At 42.3% G+C, this 19,517-nt stretch overlaps 1 protein-coding gene across 1 annotated transcript; it reads right to left on the minus strand.

The window, feature by feature from the left end:
* Positions 1-955: 955 nt before the first annotated feature.
* Positions 956-18,803, minus strand: LOC120021026 (sodium-dependent neutral amino acid transporter SLC6A17-like). The gene is made up of 13 exons (XM_038964683.1): positions 18,524-18,803; positions 16,298-16,455; positions 12,596-12,722; positions 8,382-8,563; positions 7,958-8,068; positions 7,258-7,499; positions 6,869-7,061; positions 6,353-6,545; positions 5,567-5,726; positions 4,307-4,469; positions 3,762-4,155; positions 3,452-3,679; positions 956-975 (listed from the first exon to the last, which is right to left on the minus strand). Exons 1-13 carry the CDS (start codon positions 18,801-18,803, stop codon positions 956-958), a joined length of 2,451 nt encoding a protein of 816 aa, XP_038820611.1.
* Between the last annotated feature and the right edge of the window lie 714 nt (positions 18,804-19,517).

Below are 19,517 nucleotides of genomic sequence, written 5' to 3' on the forward strand. Positions count from 1 at the left end.
GATGAAAGAAATGAAAGCTGAAATATATCATTCTCTCTACCATTATTCTGACATTTCACATTCTTGAAATGAAGTGGTGATCCTAACTGACCTAGGACAGAGAATTTTACTATGATTAAATGTCAGGAATTGTGAAACTGAGTTTAAATGTATTTGGCTAAGGTGTATGTAAACTTCCGACTTCAACTGTATATCTTGTCCTAAAAGTTCCACACAAATCACTCCCAGGTTGTTTATTCTTTATTGATATGTGCAGTTATATCCACAAATCATTATTACTCTTTTCACATGTAGCTTCAATACTGTACAATCATCATGACTGAAGAGAGAGTGCTTGGTAAGGCCCTGCACCCACTTATTATCAGAAGAAAACTACACTAACACATATCCACACACTCATATATTATGTTGAGATTCACTATAACACTTTAGCTACAAAGGGGCAGTTTATAACCACTATTTATTTTCCCTATAGAGGTTTTAGCCTCCCAACCCGTAGCTCCAGCAGTATAATATATATCATAAGATATTGCTTTAACACAGACTGTACCCAAGCTAGGGCAAACATTGAGCGTACCAATATGCAGACAAAACAAAAACAAAACAATACTTATTTTAGATTTTAAGTGAAAAAGTGCTTTCATATTCACATTCAATAGTATTTTCTTCCACATGACCTGTTAAAACAGTTCTGCAGTGTTAAGACATTTAATTATTTCACAAGTTTTGTTCTATCTTTATAATAATTTGATTGTTATTGGTTGTAGAATCCTACAGACACTAATATTTACAAACTTTTAAAGTGAGGGATTTCGACATGGTACAATTACAAGAGCGACTGGCTCCAGGCCAAAGACTAAAACAAAGCTTGACTAGAACTTAAACCAAAGACTGGTGGGATAGTGCAGTAGCGTACTGTATGGAGATGCTTATTCATGTGTTCTTATCTGGAGGGCTACGCCTCTTTATAAGCAGCTGAGAGAGGAACACATGAGAACCAGAGCTCGCCAGAGTTCGACAATATACCATCACAAAGTCTACATTGGGATAGCACAAGGTAAACGTACTGTACCCCCCCCCCCCCCCCCCCCAAAAAAAAAAAACTTCTTCCCACTCCTTTTACACTGCCATAATCACAGATAAGGTACACCAGCTACAAAATGGGGAAATATTCAAATATACAATGAAATGTACACCAACATGTACACCAATATACACATATTATATAGTAAAATAAATATAGTCAATTTAATCATCAACACCATGGCTTTGAACATTGTCCTAAAAAAATAAATAAAGGAATCCTCTTAAAAAAATAAAGTTAGCTAAAATGGAATCATTTTGTAAATCAATTGAGAAGAGTGACAGGCCAAGTATAGTTTTATGAAATTGGGCTATGTTGTGGGGAAAATGTGCTTCCTTATTTAGCCTGTACTTTTGAGTTATGTCAACAGCATGTTTCAAATCTTTGCTGAGTGTGTAATGAAGGTAAGTAAATGCTTACGGGAAAAGGTCTTGGCAGATTAAAATAACACTGTGTGATTGTATGAGTTCTCTATCTGGCTTGATTACTTCACTTCTATAAGAGGGTTGAAATAGTCAAATGGAAAATTGCTCTTGGTTTAAATTCAGACATTATTAAAGCAGGAAGCACTGCCGTTCTGTTTATGAGTATAAATAAATAGAGACTGCCTTTCAATCCGACTTTGATCTGATTTGGTCCAATAGTGATTGCCACATTATTTGGTCCATTAATGTAGAAGATAAGAGAAGGTGAAGTGGTGAGTTTTATTTGTGCTTAAAGGGATCAATTTATGTTGCTTTTTTGTTTGTACTGTACATTCAGCTCCAGTTCTATTGGTCTGCCACGACCATAGTTTGTGCCTTAATCATCACATTGTCTGTAGTACAATCCTATTTGTGCCCATACAACTCTATTTGTGCATTCCTTATTTGTGCCCATTCAAGTTTGTGCCTACATACTACAATCTTTCTTGTGTTTAATAATTATTTAAAATGATTTGTTATGTCAATCCATTTGTGAAATTGTGCCTTTTTTGTGCTTGGTAGTAATTTAAACAGGGAATCATAATATGAGATCGACAAAAAAGTTTTGTGTCTGTCAGGGACTCATTTTGTAGCTTCATCTGTACCATTTATAATTCTGACTGAACTATTCTTCTTTCAGCTTCTACATCAATAACAGCACATTATACAGTGCATTTCTGCCTGTATTCCTCCTCTGAAATTGATGGTGATCTGTGATTGGTGATTAATTTCTATGGTGTATGTACAGGATGTAGTCAACGGTCTGTCCTTAATATCTAGTTTTCACTCTTTGGTGGAGGTACTGAAGTTTCTAATACACCAGCTACACGTGGCCTGAAGTAACATTATATAACTCGTACACATTGAACTGGGCCTTTATTACCCCCCCCCCCCCCCCCCCCCCCCCAACTGTAAATGTATAGCCCCCCCCCCCCCCCCCCCCCCAACCCGAAACTAGCTAATAGACAATGAAGACAGTGGCTTTACAAAGCCCTCTGGACTGCAAACATTATTGTTCCTGCCCCTAAACAGTTTTAGCTGAAGCAGGTATTGCATTGAAGCGAAAGGAGGTGTGTCAAGAGCAGTGGTTCATTCAAGTGCTTCAGTGGCACACTAAATTACAAGGAAATGTTCCACATAATATAAAGGAAAAGCATAACCACACTCTATGGCTATAATATGGTATAGAGGACTGACACTGCAATGCTTAAAAGGCTTCAAACCTGCAACAAACATATATAGCTACTCACATTCAGTTGTCACTTAATGGCAATGTAAATATGAGGTTCCTCTACATTCCCCTGACCTCTGTCTACAATAAGCATGAAAAGCAGACCATATAACACTCCCTAGAGGCCAAATATTATGCAAATGTTAACCTGTTATTAGGTTATTGTCACTCGTACTTTATAGTGTCATTATTATTACCTATCATTATGTGGGAGGGGGGAAAAATATGATTTTCTTGGGTCCATCTCTATTGAGCCTCTTCTCCTACCACTCTTAACCAGGTGGCCCCAATTACATTCAGCCGTGGGTCGATTTTTCCTTGAATGGATGGTCGGGAAGCCGGAACATAGTTAGAAATAATTTGTACACTGCAAATTGACCACAAGAATCCCAAACAGATATAGTATTTGACAAAAACAGATTAATTTCAAACCTTGATTACATTGGGATACGATCACATATGCCTCTCTATTTATCCGTGGGAATACTTAGGAACATATTTCTTTAAGCTGATTTCCTGATGATTTTATGTCCAACGATGAACATTTTTGTTTATAAAAATTGGGGGGCAAAATGAAATCACCCACGGGCCACCTATTGGGGATCCCTGATCTAGACCAAAACATACTGCATGTTCAGCATTGCATACCCTCCAGTAGGGATTGACACATACCACTGCAACAGCTCAGACACCTGAACATGTAGTTCCTTGTCAAAGCAGAGGCCTGTGTGGCAGCCACCTCTGCTGCAGTAAACTCTAACCTCTGGGGCTGGGGAGGAAGGGAGAGGGGTGTACTGCGATAAGGGTGACTCAGTGGGTGAGGGTGGTGGTTGTGGAGTTTTGGGAAGCGCTGCAGCACCCCCTGGTGGTGAGACTCTGTAGGGTTGAGGGTGAGATGGCCTAGGAGGGAGAGATCGTTAGGGATCTAGGGTCAGGCTAGGGGAGGGACATGAAGAAGATGGACAGTGATCATGATTCGGACTCAGTGGTGGTGGGGGTGATAGGGGTGGTGGGGGTTGTGGGCTGATGGTGTTCTGGTAGCTTGTCCCGTAGCAGCTGTTGGGGGACAGGGAGTTAGGGTTTTCCAGTGGGTTGGTGCCCGGGGGGCCGAGGTAGGCTCGGGATGGGGGCTTAGGCGAGGGCATCTCTCCTGGGTTTTTGCCCAGGATGAAGCGCGCCTCGTCCACCTCTTCCAGGTTGGAGATGTCCTTCATCATGCTCTTGCGATAGGAGACAGACAGCTTGTTGGAGCCGTCGGACATCAGGTTGAAATGGCGGGCGATGAAGACGATGGGGAGAGGAAGCATGGCCACCACAATGAGGGAGAAGCACATGGCCAATGCCCAGGGAGGGTAGCTCTGGAAACGCTCCTGAGCCTAAAGAGAGAGAAACAAAGTTACGAAGGGAAATAGAGTGAAAAATAAATACCCCTGGTGCTGACTGCAAACTCTGTAACAAGGCTAATACACAAAATGTCAAGAAGTGTCTATATGAAACTTTGCACGGTTTGCCAACAGGTTGACTGACCAGTTCTTCTATCCATGCATTGTACCCTGGCGGGCTGATGGCCATCTCGATAACGGTAGCTGTGATGAGAACGATGAGACAACAAGGGGAGACGTACTTCCACATGTAGAAATAGAAGGCGTGGGGCCGGAAACCCAACATGTCCTCCAGGTCCTGCATAAACCTGACACATGCGCACGCACACACGCACACACACACACGCACACGCACACACACGCACACACACACACACACACACACACACACACACACACACACACACACACACACACACACACACACACACACACACACACACACACACACACACACACACATACACACACAGGTGGGTTTAAGGAGAAGCATATCTTTAAATCTGTGAATAACACTTGTATCTTTTTTCAATGTTTATTATGAGTATTTCTGTGATTTGATGTGGCTCTGTGCAAATTCACAGGATGTTTTGGAGGCAAAGCCAAATGCAAACTGAGGTTTTTGGATATAAATATGAACTTGATCGAACAAAACATACATGTATTGTGTAACATGTTGTCCCGGGAGTGTCATCTGATGAAGAATATCAAAGGTTAGTGATTCATTTTATCAATATTTCAGCTTTTTGTGACTCCTCTCTTTGGTTGGAAAATCGCTGTATGCTTTCTGTGACTAGTTGCTGACCTAACATATGTTCTGCTTTCGCCGAAAAGCTTTTTTGAAATCGGACACTGTGGTTGGATTAACGAGAATTTTATCGTTAAAATGGTGTCTAATACTTGTATGTTATAGAAATTGCAATTAAGCTTGGAATGTACTGAGGGCAGGGAAAGCGATCACATGTGGTTGGCATTGATAAGGGGAGAGAGCCATGGATTAGTAATGAAGGGGGGTCAAGATCAGGTCAGGTCATGTTATGGGAGAAATAAAACTTTATGCCCATATCACTTAGTGTCCTGCCTAGCAGTAAAGATACTATGTTTGTACAGATGTGTAGGAGGAGACTCAGGAGGAAGGGTTAAATATCAGTGGTTGTGTGAAAATGTTTTTGTCTAATGCAGCTGTTTTGATCCTCTGGGAAGAATAAACTTGGTTTAAGCTTTCGAAATGTCCGTAGAGTTTTTTACTCTGAGAATTAGAACAGTATTCAGGTGTTCCTTGACTCTTTCTCAATCCATTCTTAATCTTATCCTTCCTCATATTCGACTTTCCTCTTAATACATATGAAAAACACACAGCTACTTCTGACACTACAGGGCTCTCTGAGGAGACACCATACTTTACCTCTTGGTGCCGTAGATCCAGGCCACTGACACATTCTCCAGGATGACCACGATAGTGAGAGGCAGACCAGCGGAGTAGTCATCAAACATGGTGACAAAGTAGTTCCCAGAGCGCTGGACGAAGAGGAGGCCACAGAAAAAGGCTATGATGCAGCAGCACACTGAAAGAAAAATACAGTGAGGGAATTGGTGCAAGATGAGGTAAAGGCATTTGTCTGAAAGTTTGCAGTGTCTTCAGCATTTTTATCTCTTCTTCAGTGGTGGAGTTGAATAACCTTCACATTATGTAAAACCTTTGTGGATCCTTGGATGAGAAAGTCTTTATTTATTCAATCCATTGCTTTTATTGCTATTACTTTGTATTCAGCCTTAAAGGACTACAGCAAAAGTAGAAAAAACTACTCATCCTTAAAAATCTTAGAATTCATGAGTCTTATGTAGTTACCCCACTACGTCTTGGTGAAAAGTGCTGAATTTGTGTTTGTAACGCAGGTAGCCGTTTATTGTCATGAGTCTTGCCCTGGAGACCAGCTGCAGAGTCAAAATTGGCTATATCTTCAAAATTCATGAAAACAAAAATGTGCTTTTTGGTCTTGATTTAAGGTTAGGGTCAGGCATTAGGGTTGGGTTAGGTTTAAAATCAGAGTTTATGACTTTGTGGCTGTGCCAGCTAGTGTCCATTCTGCAGAGATGCCTCCAGGCCAAGATTCATGACAATAAATGTCAACCTGCATTTGTAACTATGATAGAGGAGAATGGGAGCACCACAGCGGTTTTTAGGGCTGACCTGTGAAGAGCTCCTTCTGGACCTTGTAGGTGTCGAGGACCGGCGTGGTGATGCCTGTCATGGTGCCGATCATACTGCCCAGGCCCAGGTTGATGAGCATGAAGAAGAACATGACAGACCAGAAGGGAGAGGCTGGGAAATGAGTCATGGCCTCGGTGAAGGCAATAAAGGCCAAGCCTGTACCTTGCACAGACTGCAGAGAAAGTGGGATGGAGAGAGAGAGTGACGTAAAGGAGAGAGGGTGCAAAAGAAGACCAAGAGATTGTGAGGGAGAGAGAGAGGGGGGGGGGGGGGGGGGGGGGGGGACAGAAGAGCCAAGAAGGATATTAGTTAAGTACAGTATAAGGATGATTAGAAAATCAAATCAAAGTTTATTTTTCACGTGCGCCGAATACAACAGGTAGAGTGAAATGCTTACTTAATAAGCCTAGTTGGTTTGGTGTTGTGGAACTGGTTCATATTTAGACCCAGTTTCGGTGAGATAGAGCTCACCGAAACCAGACAGACAGACTATACCTTGTTAAGCTCATCCTCCAGGACACAGGGGTCCAGGCTCAGCTCGGCGAAGCTGCCCTCCTTCACCGTCTTGATGACAGCGTATATCTCAGCGTAGTCTACGGTGGACAGCTGGGAGAAGTTCACGTGTGGTGGAATGAGGTCATGACTCAGCACGTTAGAGTTCAGGTAGCCAAGGATCTTCTCTCCGTTCCTGAAGAGACCACAGGGAAACATGGTCGATAGAGCACAAGATGAAGATCACCGCAAAAGTCCTGAATCTGATCACAGAGAAGGCATGATAATAAATATATGGTGTGAGCAAAGAGTTGTTTAATTCTGTATAAGAAAGCTTGAATTCCCTCCACCATCACTATAGACGGCTGCTAGGGCATTTGATTTAAACTTACTCTATGACACACTTCTCGTTCATGAGGTTTGCCTTGAAGCCCAGCACGGCGAACACCACCAGAGTAGCCAGGATGGAGGTGAAAAAGTTGATGAAGGAGACGAGCACGGCGTCAAAGTGGCAGTTGTTGTCTATCTTGTTGTAGCTGGAGAAGGCAATAACTCCACCGAAGCCCAGGCCCAGGGCAAAGAACACCTGGGTGGCTGCCTCCCTCCACACCTGGGGTTCCAGCATCTTCTCCAGCTGGAACACACAGTAACACATTGGCTGACAAACTTGGACTTAGGGGTAGATTTAACATCGTTAAAGAAAATCCGGGACACTCAAATTAGTATGATATATTACGTTTGGTATGTTATGTATTAATTTGTGGATGTCCATCATACATTTCATATGATATGTTATGCATTACAATATGTATGATGTGTTACAAATTCCATGTTAGCTAGGTGGCTAATTGGTTATAATCATTAGAAATGTTTATAAATTCTATCGGTATAGTAGCTCTGTCTTTTCCCATAAATGACAGCATACAACTGCATTGGAAGCTTCTCGCTCTCTCTCTGTGTCTGTGTCTGTGTCTCTGTGTGTGTGTGTGTGTGTGTGTGTGTGTGTGTGTGTGTGTGTGTGTGTGTGTGTGTGTGTGTGTGTGTGTGTGTGTGTGTGTGTGTGTGTGTGTGTGTGCCTCCTCTGAATCTCACCTTGGGAGTGAACATGTGTGCAATGCCATCAACAGCACCCTTCAACAGCAAACCTCTCACCAGGAAACAGAAGAGCACCACGTAGGGGAACAGCGAGCTGAAGTACATCACCTGACAGACCACAGGAAACAACTTAGTCACACATTCTGTACAATAACTACACTATACATGCCAGAGGAAGGTAGGAATCCAGTCCAGTAGGCTATTATTCCAGTGCAATTTTTAGTCATGTCATGTTCTTAAATCATATATCTTCCCTACACTCTTTTGACTCTCCCCCCAACACCCACTGCCCCTCTTCCTGATGCCCCCTGCCCCTCTCCCGCCACATCCACTGTCCCTCTCCCTCTACCCATACCCCCTGCCCCTCTCCACCCACACTCCGCCCACAAACACTCCACTTCCTCCCCACAGCGCTCCCTACCTTCCCGGAGGACGCGATGCCTCTGATGACAGCCAGGCAGACGATGATCCAGGCCACCAGCAGAGACAGGGTCATCTTGACGTTCAGGCCGCCGCTGTCTGCGATGGTGCTGGTGGTGTTCAGGGTCTGGCGGTACCAGAAGTAGATGGTGGCCGAGCTTTTCTCACACTCAGGCTCCACGACTGCAGAGGGGTGAGGGGGAGGGGGGTGGTCAGAGAGAGGGGAGGGAGAGAGAGAGGGAGAGTGAAAAAAGTTGTAGTGAAAAGGAAGGGAGGTCAGGGAGGATGAAAGAGAGGGAGAGGAGGGATATGATAGGGAGAGTAAAGGGATAAGGGGAGTGGAAGATAGAGAACAGAGGGAAATAAAATGAGGGAGAGACTGTTTACACAGGAACCAAATCCCCTCTCCCCCTGGATTGGTTCTCCCAGATGTACATTAGCAAGGTAAACAAGGTCGTCCTTGTACTTGGTATGCACAGCGTGAGCCCTCATTCAAGGCACTTGACATTTTTCTCTGTGCATATTTTCACCTTTTCTAATTCAACCTTGGGGAAATGATACATGGATCTAAGTCCGGAGAAAGCAGTCTTACAGACGTATTATAGAAATATATGCATATGCACCCACACGCATGCGAGAACATGCAGGCACGCATACACACAAAAAATATGCCCACACACCCACACAGAGACACATGCACTCACAGAAATTGCCAGGTCAACCAAGTGTACCAGTCTCTATTTATGTCAGGTAGATGGCAATGTTCAGCAAAGGAAATCATGGTGGCCTCCCATAATTCTACTTTTATCCTCTGTCTATGAGTGATGGCATTCCAGGTTACATGCAGTAACTCTGAATATCTGCATCTCTCTCTCCCTTCTTCTTACTCCTCCACTCCTGCAAGTCACTCCAGAAGCACAGAACTGTATTCAACGTGAACGCTAGGTCTGAACGACCTTGGTCTCTGTGTTTAGCTGATCTGACCCTGCCGATGTCAATACTGAACCACAGTTAGTCTGAAGTGTTTACTGCAGACATGTGACCATGGGGCCAGGTCAGAGTGGGCGCAGAGCAGCATGGTTCTGGGGTCCCACACACCTGCATTAATGATAGGGTCTACCTTTCTCTACAGATGTACAGTGGTAAGAAAAAGTATGTGAACCCTTTGGAATTACCTGGACTTCTGCATCAATTGGTCAAAAAATGTAATTTGATCTAAGTCAAAACAATAAACAAACACAGTCTGCTTAAACTAATAACAAACAAACAATTATACCTTCTCATGTCTTTATTGAACACACCGTATAAACATTCACAGTGTAGGATGGGGAAAGTATGTGAACCCTTTAATAACTGGTTGACCCTGCTTTGGCAGCAATAAACTCAACCAAACGTTTTCTGTAGTTGCGGATCAGACCTGCACAACGGTCAAAAGGAATTTTGGACCATTCATCTTTACAAAACTGTTTCAGTTCAGCAATATTCTTGGGATGTCTGGTGTGATCCGCTCTTGAGGTCATTCCACAGCATCTCAATTGGGTTGAGGTCAGGACTCTGACTGGGCCACTCCAGAAGGCGTATTTTCTTCTGTTGAAGCCATTCTGTTGTTGATTTACTTGTGTGTTTTGGGTCGTTGTCCTCTTGCATCACCCAACTTCTGTTGAGCTTCAATTGGTGGACAGATAGCCAAACATTCTCCTGCAAAATGTCTTGATAAAATTGGGAATTCATTTTTCCGTCGATGATAACAAGCTGTCGAGGCCCTGAGGAGGCAAAGCAGCCCCAAACCATGATGCTCCCTCCGCCATACTTTACAGTTGGGATTAGGTTTTGATGTTGGTGTGCTGTGCCTTTTTTTCTCGACACAGTGTTGTGTGTTCCTTCCAAACAACTCAACTTTAGTTTAATCTGTCCACAGAATATTTGGCCAGAAGCGCTGTGGAAAATCCAGGTGCTATTTTGTGAACTTCAGACGTGCAGCAATGTTTTCTTGGCATCTTCCGTGGTGTCCTCCCATGAACACGCATCCTTGTTTAGTGTTTTACGTATCGTAGACTCGTCAACAGAGATGTTAACATGTTCCAGAGATTTCTGTAAGTCTTTAGCTGACACTCTAGGATTCTTCTTAACCTCATTGAGCATTCTGAACTGTGCTCTTGCAGTCATCTTTGCATGTCGGCCACTTCTAGGGAGAGTAGCAACAGTGAATAGACAATTTGTCTTTCCGTGGACTGATGAACATCAAGGCTTTTAGAGATACTTTTGTAACCCTTTCCAGCTTTATGCAAATGATCAATTCTTAATCTTAGGTCTTCTGGGATCTCTTTTGTTCGAGGCATGGTTCACATCAAGCAATGCTTATTGTGAATAGCAAACTCAAATTTTGTGAGTGTTTTTTATAGGGCAGGGCAGCTCTAACCAATCTCGTCTCATTGATTAGACTCCAGGTTAGCTGACTTCAATTAGCTTTTGGAAAAGTCATTAGCCTAGGGGTTCAGATACTTTTTCCAACCTACACTGTGAATGTTTAAATGATGTACTGTATTCAATATAGACAAGAAAATACAATAATTTGTGTGTTATTAGTTTAAGCAGACTGTGTTTGTCTATTGTTGTGACTAAGATGAAGATTAGATCAAATATTATGACTAATTTATGCAGAAATCCAGGTAATTCCAAAGGGTTCACATACTTTTTATTGCCACTGTAGGATCTTAATTTGAGCCAGTTTGCTACAGCAAGAAAATAATCCTGCAGCAACAGGAAATGTGAATTATTATGTGGATTATAATTAATGGACATTTTTGTAGCGGTTGATACTTGATATTCCCTTATGAAAAATGTATGACATTTTAAAGTGGAAATTAGACTTCAGAAGCCTGTTTAAACCTCAAATACACTACAAGTTCTTCTGCAACAAGGTGATCAAATTAAAATCCTACATCTGTATGACCATGGCGAGAGGTCACTTTTTCCACACAGAATTAAAGACAATTCTACAGACAACTTGTAATGCCACTGTGGAAAAACTCAAATACCACTATACTGTAAACCACCATTTGTAAAGAGTAAACCTATGGGGAATCACATACAATACTAGCATCTGTGTGTGTAGTACTGTATGATTACCAGTGCCTCCAGGATTTCGCTGGGACTTTGTGATATTTGTGGACAAAAATGCTTGATTTTGCTGCAGCAATTCTGACATTTTGCATGGCAATATGTGATGATTTTGTCCAATTTGTTTGCGAAAATGAGAGAAAACGTTTGTTGACGTGTGGCTTGATTGAACCATATTATAAGATAAATGTGCGGTGATTGGTTGTAAATTGCGACCCTTCTTTTTGTACATTTTGTATTGCAATAATATTGCAATGATTTGATTGTTTTACGAGGAAATACTGTGGTGCTTCGTAAAATTTGCAAACCCTCACATAATATGCGGGGAATGGTTGATTTTGCTAAAGGATTTGCGATCGCAGAATCACGGAATCCTGGAGGGACTAGATTAGACAGTAACATGATGACTTGCAACACCATGCAATATGCCTCTGTCTGTCAGTCCTGCTCCAACAGAAGGGTTCTTACACTATCTGACCAGCTACAGCTGCTATCCTCCCTGCTCACTGGTGGCTGACTGTCTTCATACTGCTGAGTCATGTGAGGAGCAGAGCAGAGGAGAGGAGAGGCGAGCGCTGAGTGATTCTTGGAACCGCTGGGATTGTATTATCACCACCTCTAATCTAAGTCTCAAAGGACTTTAATCTGGATTATGTTCATCTGAGTCATGAAGGATCCTCGTAAGTAAGCTAACACCATCAACTGATCTAGTTAGATGTGTGATTCAGTGCCGTCCTGGCCAAAACTGGATTGAACTGGAAGATTGAATAACAAAACACAAATGTGTGTTTTTCTCAGACTGACCAAAAATGATTGTGTAAGTATGGATTATTCTACAGGGCAAAATGAGTGTGTATAACAATTAGTCATATCTGATTAATCAAATACAGGCCTTATTAAAAAAAGGAGAGAGGTTTAATTCAATATTCATTGAATCCTTTCTAGTTTGTGAGACAAACTGTGGCAAACCACATTGGTCATGGTCACCCAGCTGCTTGGGCTTTATCAAACAGTTCAGAGGAGTTATATGACTCCATTCTCTTTGCCCTCTGCATCTCTTCTCTGTCCCGATGTTCAGATCTGGCATCCACTCACTGGCTAATGATCCATTCCTCCTGATAGGGCATTCGGCCCATGGCAGTGGGTACTGGAAGGACTGGAAGAAGTAGAAGATGCTCCAGCCGATGATGACGTTGTAGTAGAGCCCCACAAAGCCACACACCTGGAATGTAGGAGAGGCAGAGTCTGTTAGAGTAAGAAAGTCCAATGGAACTCACAATTACCTCTGAGGTGCTCCTCTGCACGAGTCCCTGTCACTGCTGGTTGATGCCACTCTTTCAGTCAAATGGCAAGTGCATGTGTGAATATCGATATATACACTACTGTACCGTGAGAGGCAATTTCAATATATTTCTTATTCAGATGGTCTATATAGGCAGGAGTATGTTATTTTCTCATGTTCCTAGGGTGGCAGATAGCCTAGTGGTTACAAGCATTGGGCCAGTGACCAAAAGGTCTCTGGTTTGAATACCAGAGATAACTATGTTAAAAATCTGTCAATGTGCCCTTGAGCAAGGCTCTTAACACTAACTGGCTATTAGGATAAGAGTGTAATCAGGATAAGAGTGTCTGCTAAATCTTTTGAGCATCCATGTCAACAAGGACAGGCAGAAGCTAAACAAGGTTGGGAAATCCATGAATAATTGAAGTACACTCGTTCAGCCATTTCCACAGTGATCTCTTAAGAGGTATTTATAGCTGCCACTCTCAGTCACGTACAACACCAACGAGGGGTTGTCTCTCTCTCACACCCTAACCCCCCCTACCATCTCTGCCTCTCTCTCATTATCTAGGACATTATCCATATTACTCATCTTTATAGTCCTTTTCTACGTTACTGACTCATACAACTTTCTATGTCACATCTTATGGAATGAAGAATGTGAGATAGCTTTCTCCATCATAATAACACAGAGTATGTTTGTTTTGAGCTGTGTAAGGTGATGCAGACATGGGGAACCATGTTTAGACCTGCTATGCTCAATTAAATCAAGGCATATCTATCCCCTAAAGAGAGTTTGCCTCATTAGTGATTATACTTTCCAGTTCAACAGATTTACACAAGGTATATTTCCTCTCACAATATTCAGAAATGGACAGTGAAAGCTTCCCAAAATAAATGATCCACCTATCTCTTATTAAAGCGGGAGGTTAGCATGTTATGTGATGTTGTGACAGTGAGATTATGTGATGTGAGTCACAAAATGTCCAATATGCCAAATTCAAGACCTGGAGCAGTTTAAATTGATCCCTCCTATCAAACTGGCATGTACACAGAAAGCATGATCAACAGCTTTTATCTTAAAAGCCCAGTGCAGTCAGAATTCATTTTCCCCTAAGGTTTTGTATCATAATGTACAGCAAGGGATGACACTAACAATGTAAAAGTGAAGAAATTTGATCAGTGTTATTTCCTGATAGTTGCTGGTTGAAAATACAATCTGCACAGAACCTTCTAATCAGCAGGTTTTGCACGGTGGAGTTTTGGCTTGCCTGGTGACATCACTAGACGGTATAAGTTAATATAGACCAATAACAAAGAGAGTTCCAAACCTCTCTGCCAATAACAGCTAGTTTTCAGATTACATATCCCGCCCCCTCCCCACTCAGACCACTCCCAGACAGTCCAAGCAAAATTCTAGCTTGAGAAATAGTTTTTTGCTAAAGTTTATTTTTTAAATTTTTAACCCTTTTAATGGAAAACTATTACAGCAAAGTACTTAACTATTCCCTAGAAATAATTTGACATTGAGATAAAAACGACTGAATTGGGCCTTCTTATTCTTATGGCTGGGGGCAGTATTAAGTAGCTTGGATGAATAAGATGCCCAGAGTAAACTGCCTGCTACTCAGGCCCAGTTGCTAATATATGCATATTATTAGTAGATTGGGATAGAAAACACTCTGAAGTTTCTAAAACTGTTTGAATGATGTCTGTGAGTATAACAGAACTCATATGGCAGACAAAAACCTGAGAAAAAATCCAACCAGGAAGTGGGAAATCTGAGGTTTGTAGTTTTTCAACTCATCGCCTATCGAATATACAGTGGGATATTGGTCATATTGCACTTCCTAAGGCTTCTACTAGATGTCAACAGTCTTTAGAACCTTGTTTGATGCTTCTACTGTGAAGGGGGGGTGAGGGCTCTTTGAGTCAGGGGTCTAGTAGAGTGCCATGAGCTGACCACGCCCCCTCACGTGAGAGAGTTAGCTTGCGTTCCATTGCATTTCTGAAGACAAAGGAAAGGAACATTATTGAAGATTTGTTACAAACATCCTAAAGATTGATTCTATACTTCGTTTGACATGTTTCTACGAACTGTAATATGACTTTTCGTCTGAACTTTCGCATGGACTTGCCAGCGCGTCGTGAGTTTGGATTGTGTACTGAACGCGCAAAAAAAAGGAGGTATTTGGACATAAATTATGGACTTTATGGAACAAATCAAACATTTATTGTGGAACTGGGATTCCTGGGAGTGCATTCTGATGAAGATCATCAAAGGTAAGTGAATATTTATAATGCTATTCTGACATCTGTTGACTCCACAACATGGCAGATATCTTCATGGCTTGTTTGGGCTCTGAGCGCTGTACTCAGATTATAGCATGGTGTGCTTTTTCCGTTTTTAAATCTGACACAGCGATTGCATTAAGGAGAGGTTTATCTAAAGTTCCATGTATAATACTTGTATCTTTTATCAATGTTTATTATGAGTATTTCTGTAAATTGATGTGGCTCTCTGCAAAATCACCGGATGTTTTGGAGGCAAAACATTACTGAACATAACGCGCCAATGTAAACTGAGATTTTTGGATATAAATATGAACTTTATCGAACAAAACATACATGTATTGTGTAACATGAAGTCCTATGAGTGTCATCTGATTAAGATCATCAAAGGTTAGTGATTAATTTTAACTCTATTTCTGCTTTTTGTGACTCCTCTCTTAGGCTGAAAAAATGGCTGTGTTTTTCTGTGAATAGGTGCTGACCTAACATAATGATATGTTGTGCTTTCGTCGTAAAGCCTTTTTGAAATCGGACACTGTGGTGGGATTAACAACAAGTTTATCTTTAAAATGGTGTAAAATACTTGTATGTCTGAGAAATTTTAATTATGAGATTTCTGTTGTTTTGAATTTGGCGCCCTGCACTTTCACTGGCTGTTGTCATATCGATCCCATTAACGGGATCCCAGCCATAAGAAGTTTTTAAAGAGATTCGGGTTGGAGGGTGTTAAATAGAGCGCTGGTGAAAGCACCGCAATGCATGTGGTAAAAACAGTATACTAAAGCAGCCAAGCATGGAGATAGTCAGGGGAGTCCGCAAAGTGTTGGTATATGCAGACAATAGTATACTTAATAAATCACACAGTCACTGACGTAGAGAGTTTCTATTGAAATCAGAGCCCATTCATCGAAGCTCCCGGTGATAAACCCCACATCCAGCATCCATTATCCTTATCACACTGACTGACCCTCTCTGTTTCCCTCTGGAGTGCACTGTGGTCAGTCACACTGTTTTTCTCTTGGGACACTGTCTATTTTGTTACGTGGAACAAGCACTTCAGAACATAAACAGATTACATAACCAAAATCATGTTAAAACTTATAGCATTATGTAGCTGATGATTGGGGGATGATCAGTTAAACTGATTTCCAGCCTCAACTTCAACCAAAAGGTGATATAATGGGCAACCTTAAACCAAAGACACCATCCTCCCTGTCACTCACCATTAGACTGGACACCCCTATCCCACCCAGGTGGGGGCACACGTAGTTCCACACCCCAATGCTCCCACGTCGGATCTTCTGGCCCACCGCTAGCTCCAGGAAGAAGAGCGGGACACCGATGAGGATGAGGAGGATGAAATACGGGACCAGATAGGCACCTGAAAGAAAGGGGTCAAAGTGATCATGCTATATTTCTCCCAATAGACAATTAGGTACATGAGTAGTACACATACTGTATGTGTGATATTACAGTACTAAGCATTGTGTAAAATGTGGAAAACCTTTCCTTTGAAATAATGCACAAGTTTCAATTGTCTCCCTTGCTGAATCAATGGAGAGACTTAACATTTACTGTGGACCCTGGCTCTATTCTTCTGAGCTGTTTCTAGAACACTAATTATAATTAATTGTGTATCATTACAAAGACAGAGGGGAAGGTGAGAGGTGGACAGACTGGGTGACAGGAAGACAAACCCTCTAGTTGATGGTCATGAAGTCCAACTCAGTGAGTCAGGGGAGAGGCCAGAGCTCTGAGCCTCAGGACACTATGGTGTCTGTCTGTTTGTACTTGACAGTTCTGCATCACTTGTCACTATTACTCTCCCACCCTGCAAGTCAGAGCCCATCCAACCATTGATTTACTAAGGTCTATTTTAGTATTTGATTTGAATTATGGGGGATGTCTAAATGTGGTGCTTCCCAGCTTAATCCAAGAGAGGCTTAATCTGGATGTTACTGTGTTTGATCATCAGGATGCTAAGACTTACGCTGGAGCACTATCACTAATAATACTTCAGGAGTACCAGTTACATAGCCTAGAGCTCATAACCCACTGGACACAGATGGCAGTTCCATGTTTTGTTTTAATTGAGTTGTTACTAATGTCAAAACAACATGAGATCAAGAAGACATAGAACCAGGTCATTGGATGTAGGTAAGAAATTGTATTAAAAAAAATATATATAACTTTTTGCAATCAATTGCAGCCTATCTGAACTGGGGCCAGCTAACAGTCCTGATATACTGTATAGCATGCAAACTGAGGTAAAGACATGTGTATGAAAGAGAAGCAGAGAACGCTGGAAGGGGAGAAGGAGAGAGAGAGGAGGGGGAAGAAGGCCCAGAGCGATAACCACCTAACACCACAGAGCCATTTCATGTGGCTGTAATTTGCTGCCTGGAGGTAAATTAGGGGGTGAAAGATGTCCGTTCTCCTGGTAAAACGACGAGGCTGCTTGGGTATAGGAGCCTTTAAATCCTGCCTATTAGCAATAAATCAGGAAGAGAAGGTGTGTGAGAGAACAGGGCTGGTGCACCAAACACATCAGTCATTATCTGGTGAAGACAGGGAGACTGTGAGGTTTCGGAGGTGAATTGAGCATGCCTAATCGTCATTTCTATGACCAGAGGTAAGAGATGTGGTCTTTTATGCTGCTGTAATGGTCAGAGTTGTGATGCTCATTAAAACTGATGGGGCATGTTTTTATCCATTTATGGTAGAGTGGTTAGGTTATGTTAGAGCAAGGGAGTGCAGAAGCTAAATTTAGCACATTCTGCAAAACACTGTCAAGTACAAAACATAAAATAGTAAGAAATCTGAGCAATTTCCACTAGATGAGCCAGCTGCAAAGTCAAAATTGGCCTTCGTGTAATGTTAGGGCTAGTCATTAGGGTTTGCAGGGTGGTTAAGGTTAGTTAGGTTAGGTTAAAAATCAGCTAGTGACCACTGCAGAGCTGCCTCCAGTACATCAATGCCAACCTGCCCTAACAAATAGGGGTGTTCTGAACTACTATACCAGCAAAGACTTACAATGTGCACCTGTAACTACATGACAAAATAAATCAAATCATCATCACAATACAGAGCATTAATGTTTAATTGAGAGTATCCCTTTCATGTTGATCAGAGTATCAGTTGAGCCTTGGCCTGCCCCAGTGCCAGTAGTAATCGATAGCACAGCTATATTTAGAGTGGTGTTTGTGGAGCTGTCCTTTTCTCTTGGCAGCCCAGCCTGACTGTGATGGCAGGCCAGCGTACCTGGCATGTCATTCTTACAGTCTGGGTCACTGAGCTGCCAGGAAGCCGCTAGACTCTTCATCAGAGGCAGACAGGAAGATGAGGAGGAAATGACCTTGCTCATCCTGTAATAATTATTGTTCTATATTTTGTGAAAGAGTTATTCAGTTTTGATTCTATTTAGTCAGCCAGCCCGGTCTGCCACTCACCTCCTCCATTCTTTTGGCACAGGTAAGGGAAGCGCCAGACATTTCCTAGCCCCACAGAGAAGCCCACCTGGGCCAGAATGTACTGAAGTTTGCTGTTCCAGGCCGGGCGGCCATCGTTCTCGGGGGGCTCGAGAACAATCTTCTTCCCGGGTACCCCTCCAACAGTCAGAGAACTGTTTTTGTAGTCAAGCGGCGCTTCGTGAGCGAGCAGGTCTGCCACCGACTCTGTGACATGCTCACTGGTATGCTCACGCTGCGTCACCTTACTGTTCTTACGCATCAGGGATGCTGAGGGGGGAGCTGGGAGGGGGTCGGCGCAGAGAGAGAGAGACAGACAGAGAGACAGAAAGAGAGGGAGAGTTCAGAGTGTACTGTAGGTACGAAGTAGAGGGGTTGGATACTAGGTGCCAGACGTTGAGAAGAGAGAGCAAGCGCAGGGCTCCGGATTTGGGCTTTGGTCCTGTGAGAGAAAAACATAAATTAAATCTGTCACTGCAAGTCACTTGAAGGCTTTTACTATTTTACAAAGCAATATAGTAAACACGGAGGACATTTAATATATTGTCACATTAAAACTGTCCTTAATAGATGAGAGGGTTAATTTCCACTAAAATCCTTAAATCCTGACAAGGCACTTGTGTTTTCATTGCAAGTTAGGTTGGCATATCTTCCTGTGTCACTGTGGGCCTCAAGCAATACTTCAGACACAGGATCACTGACACAATTACCCTGTTCCATTTAGTGCTTAGCCAGGCTTGTAATAAGATGCAGGTCTATAACACAGTCGAGTCTCTAGTCTAGTGGCCTTAAAGACAACACAAGTGTGGGTGGTTGCGTTAACTTAACTAGACTTCCACAAGAATGAAGCTCCCTCCTCACTACAACAAATAATTTCTTAGAGGTACTCAAAGTAATTATAATAACCTCCATATATCCACTGCAGCCACTAATTTAATTAAACTGTATTGCAGGTTGCCATTAATTAAAATGCCAT

This window comes from Salvelinus namaycush, chromosome 2 (assembly GCF_016432855.1).
Source record: "Salvelinus namaycush isolate Seneca chromosome 2, SaNama_1.0, whole genome shotgun sequence".
NCBI classification, from domain to species: Eukaryota; Metazoa; Chordata; class Actinopteri; order Salmoniformes; family Salmonidae; genus Salvelinus; species Salvelinus namaycush.

Excerpts from the sequence above, each read along its gene's own strand:
- LOC120021026 (XM_038964683.1), bottom strand. The coding sequence starts at position 18,803 with ATGCGTAAGAACAGTAAGGTGACGCAGCGTGAGCATACCAGTGAGCAT. Across the intron at positions 4,156-4,306 it reads ATGCATGGATAGAAGAACTG|GCTCAGGAGCGTTTCCAGAG; the intron begins GTCAGTCAACCT and ends CTCTCTCTTTAG. Across the intron at positions 976-3,451 it reads GTGTCTGAGCTGTTGCAGTG|CTGCTTATAAAGAGGCGTAG; the intron begins GTATGTGTCAAT and ends TTCCTCTCTCAG.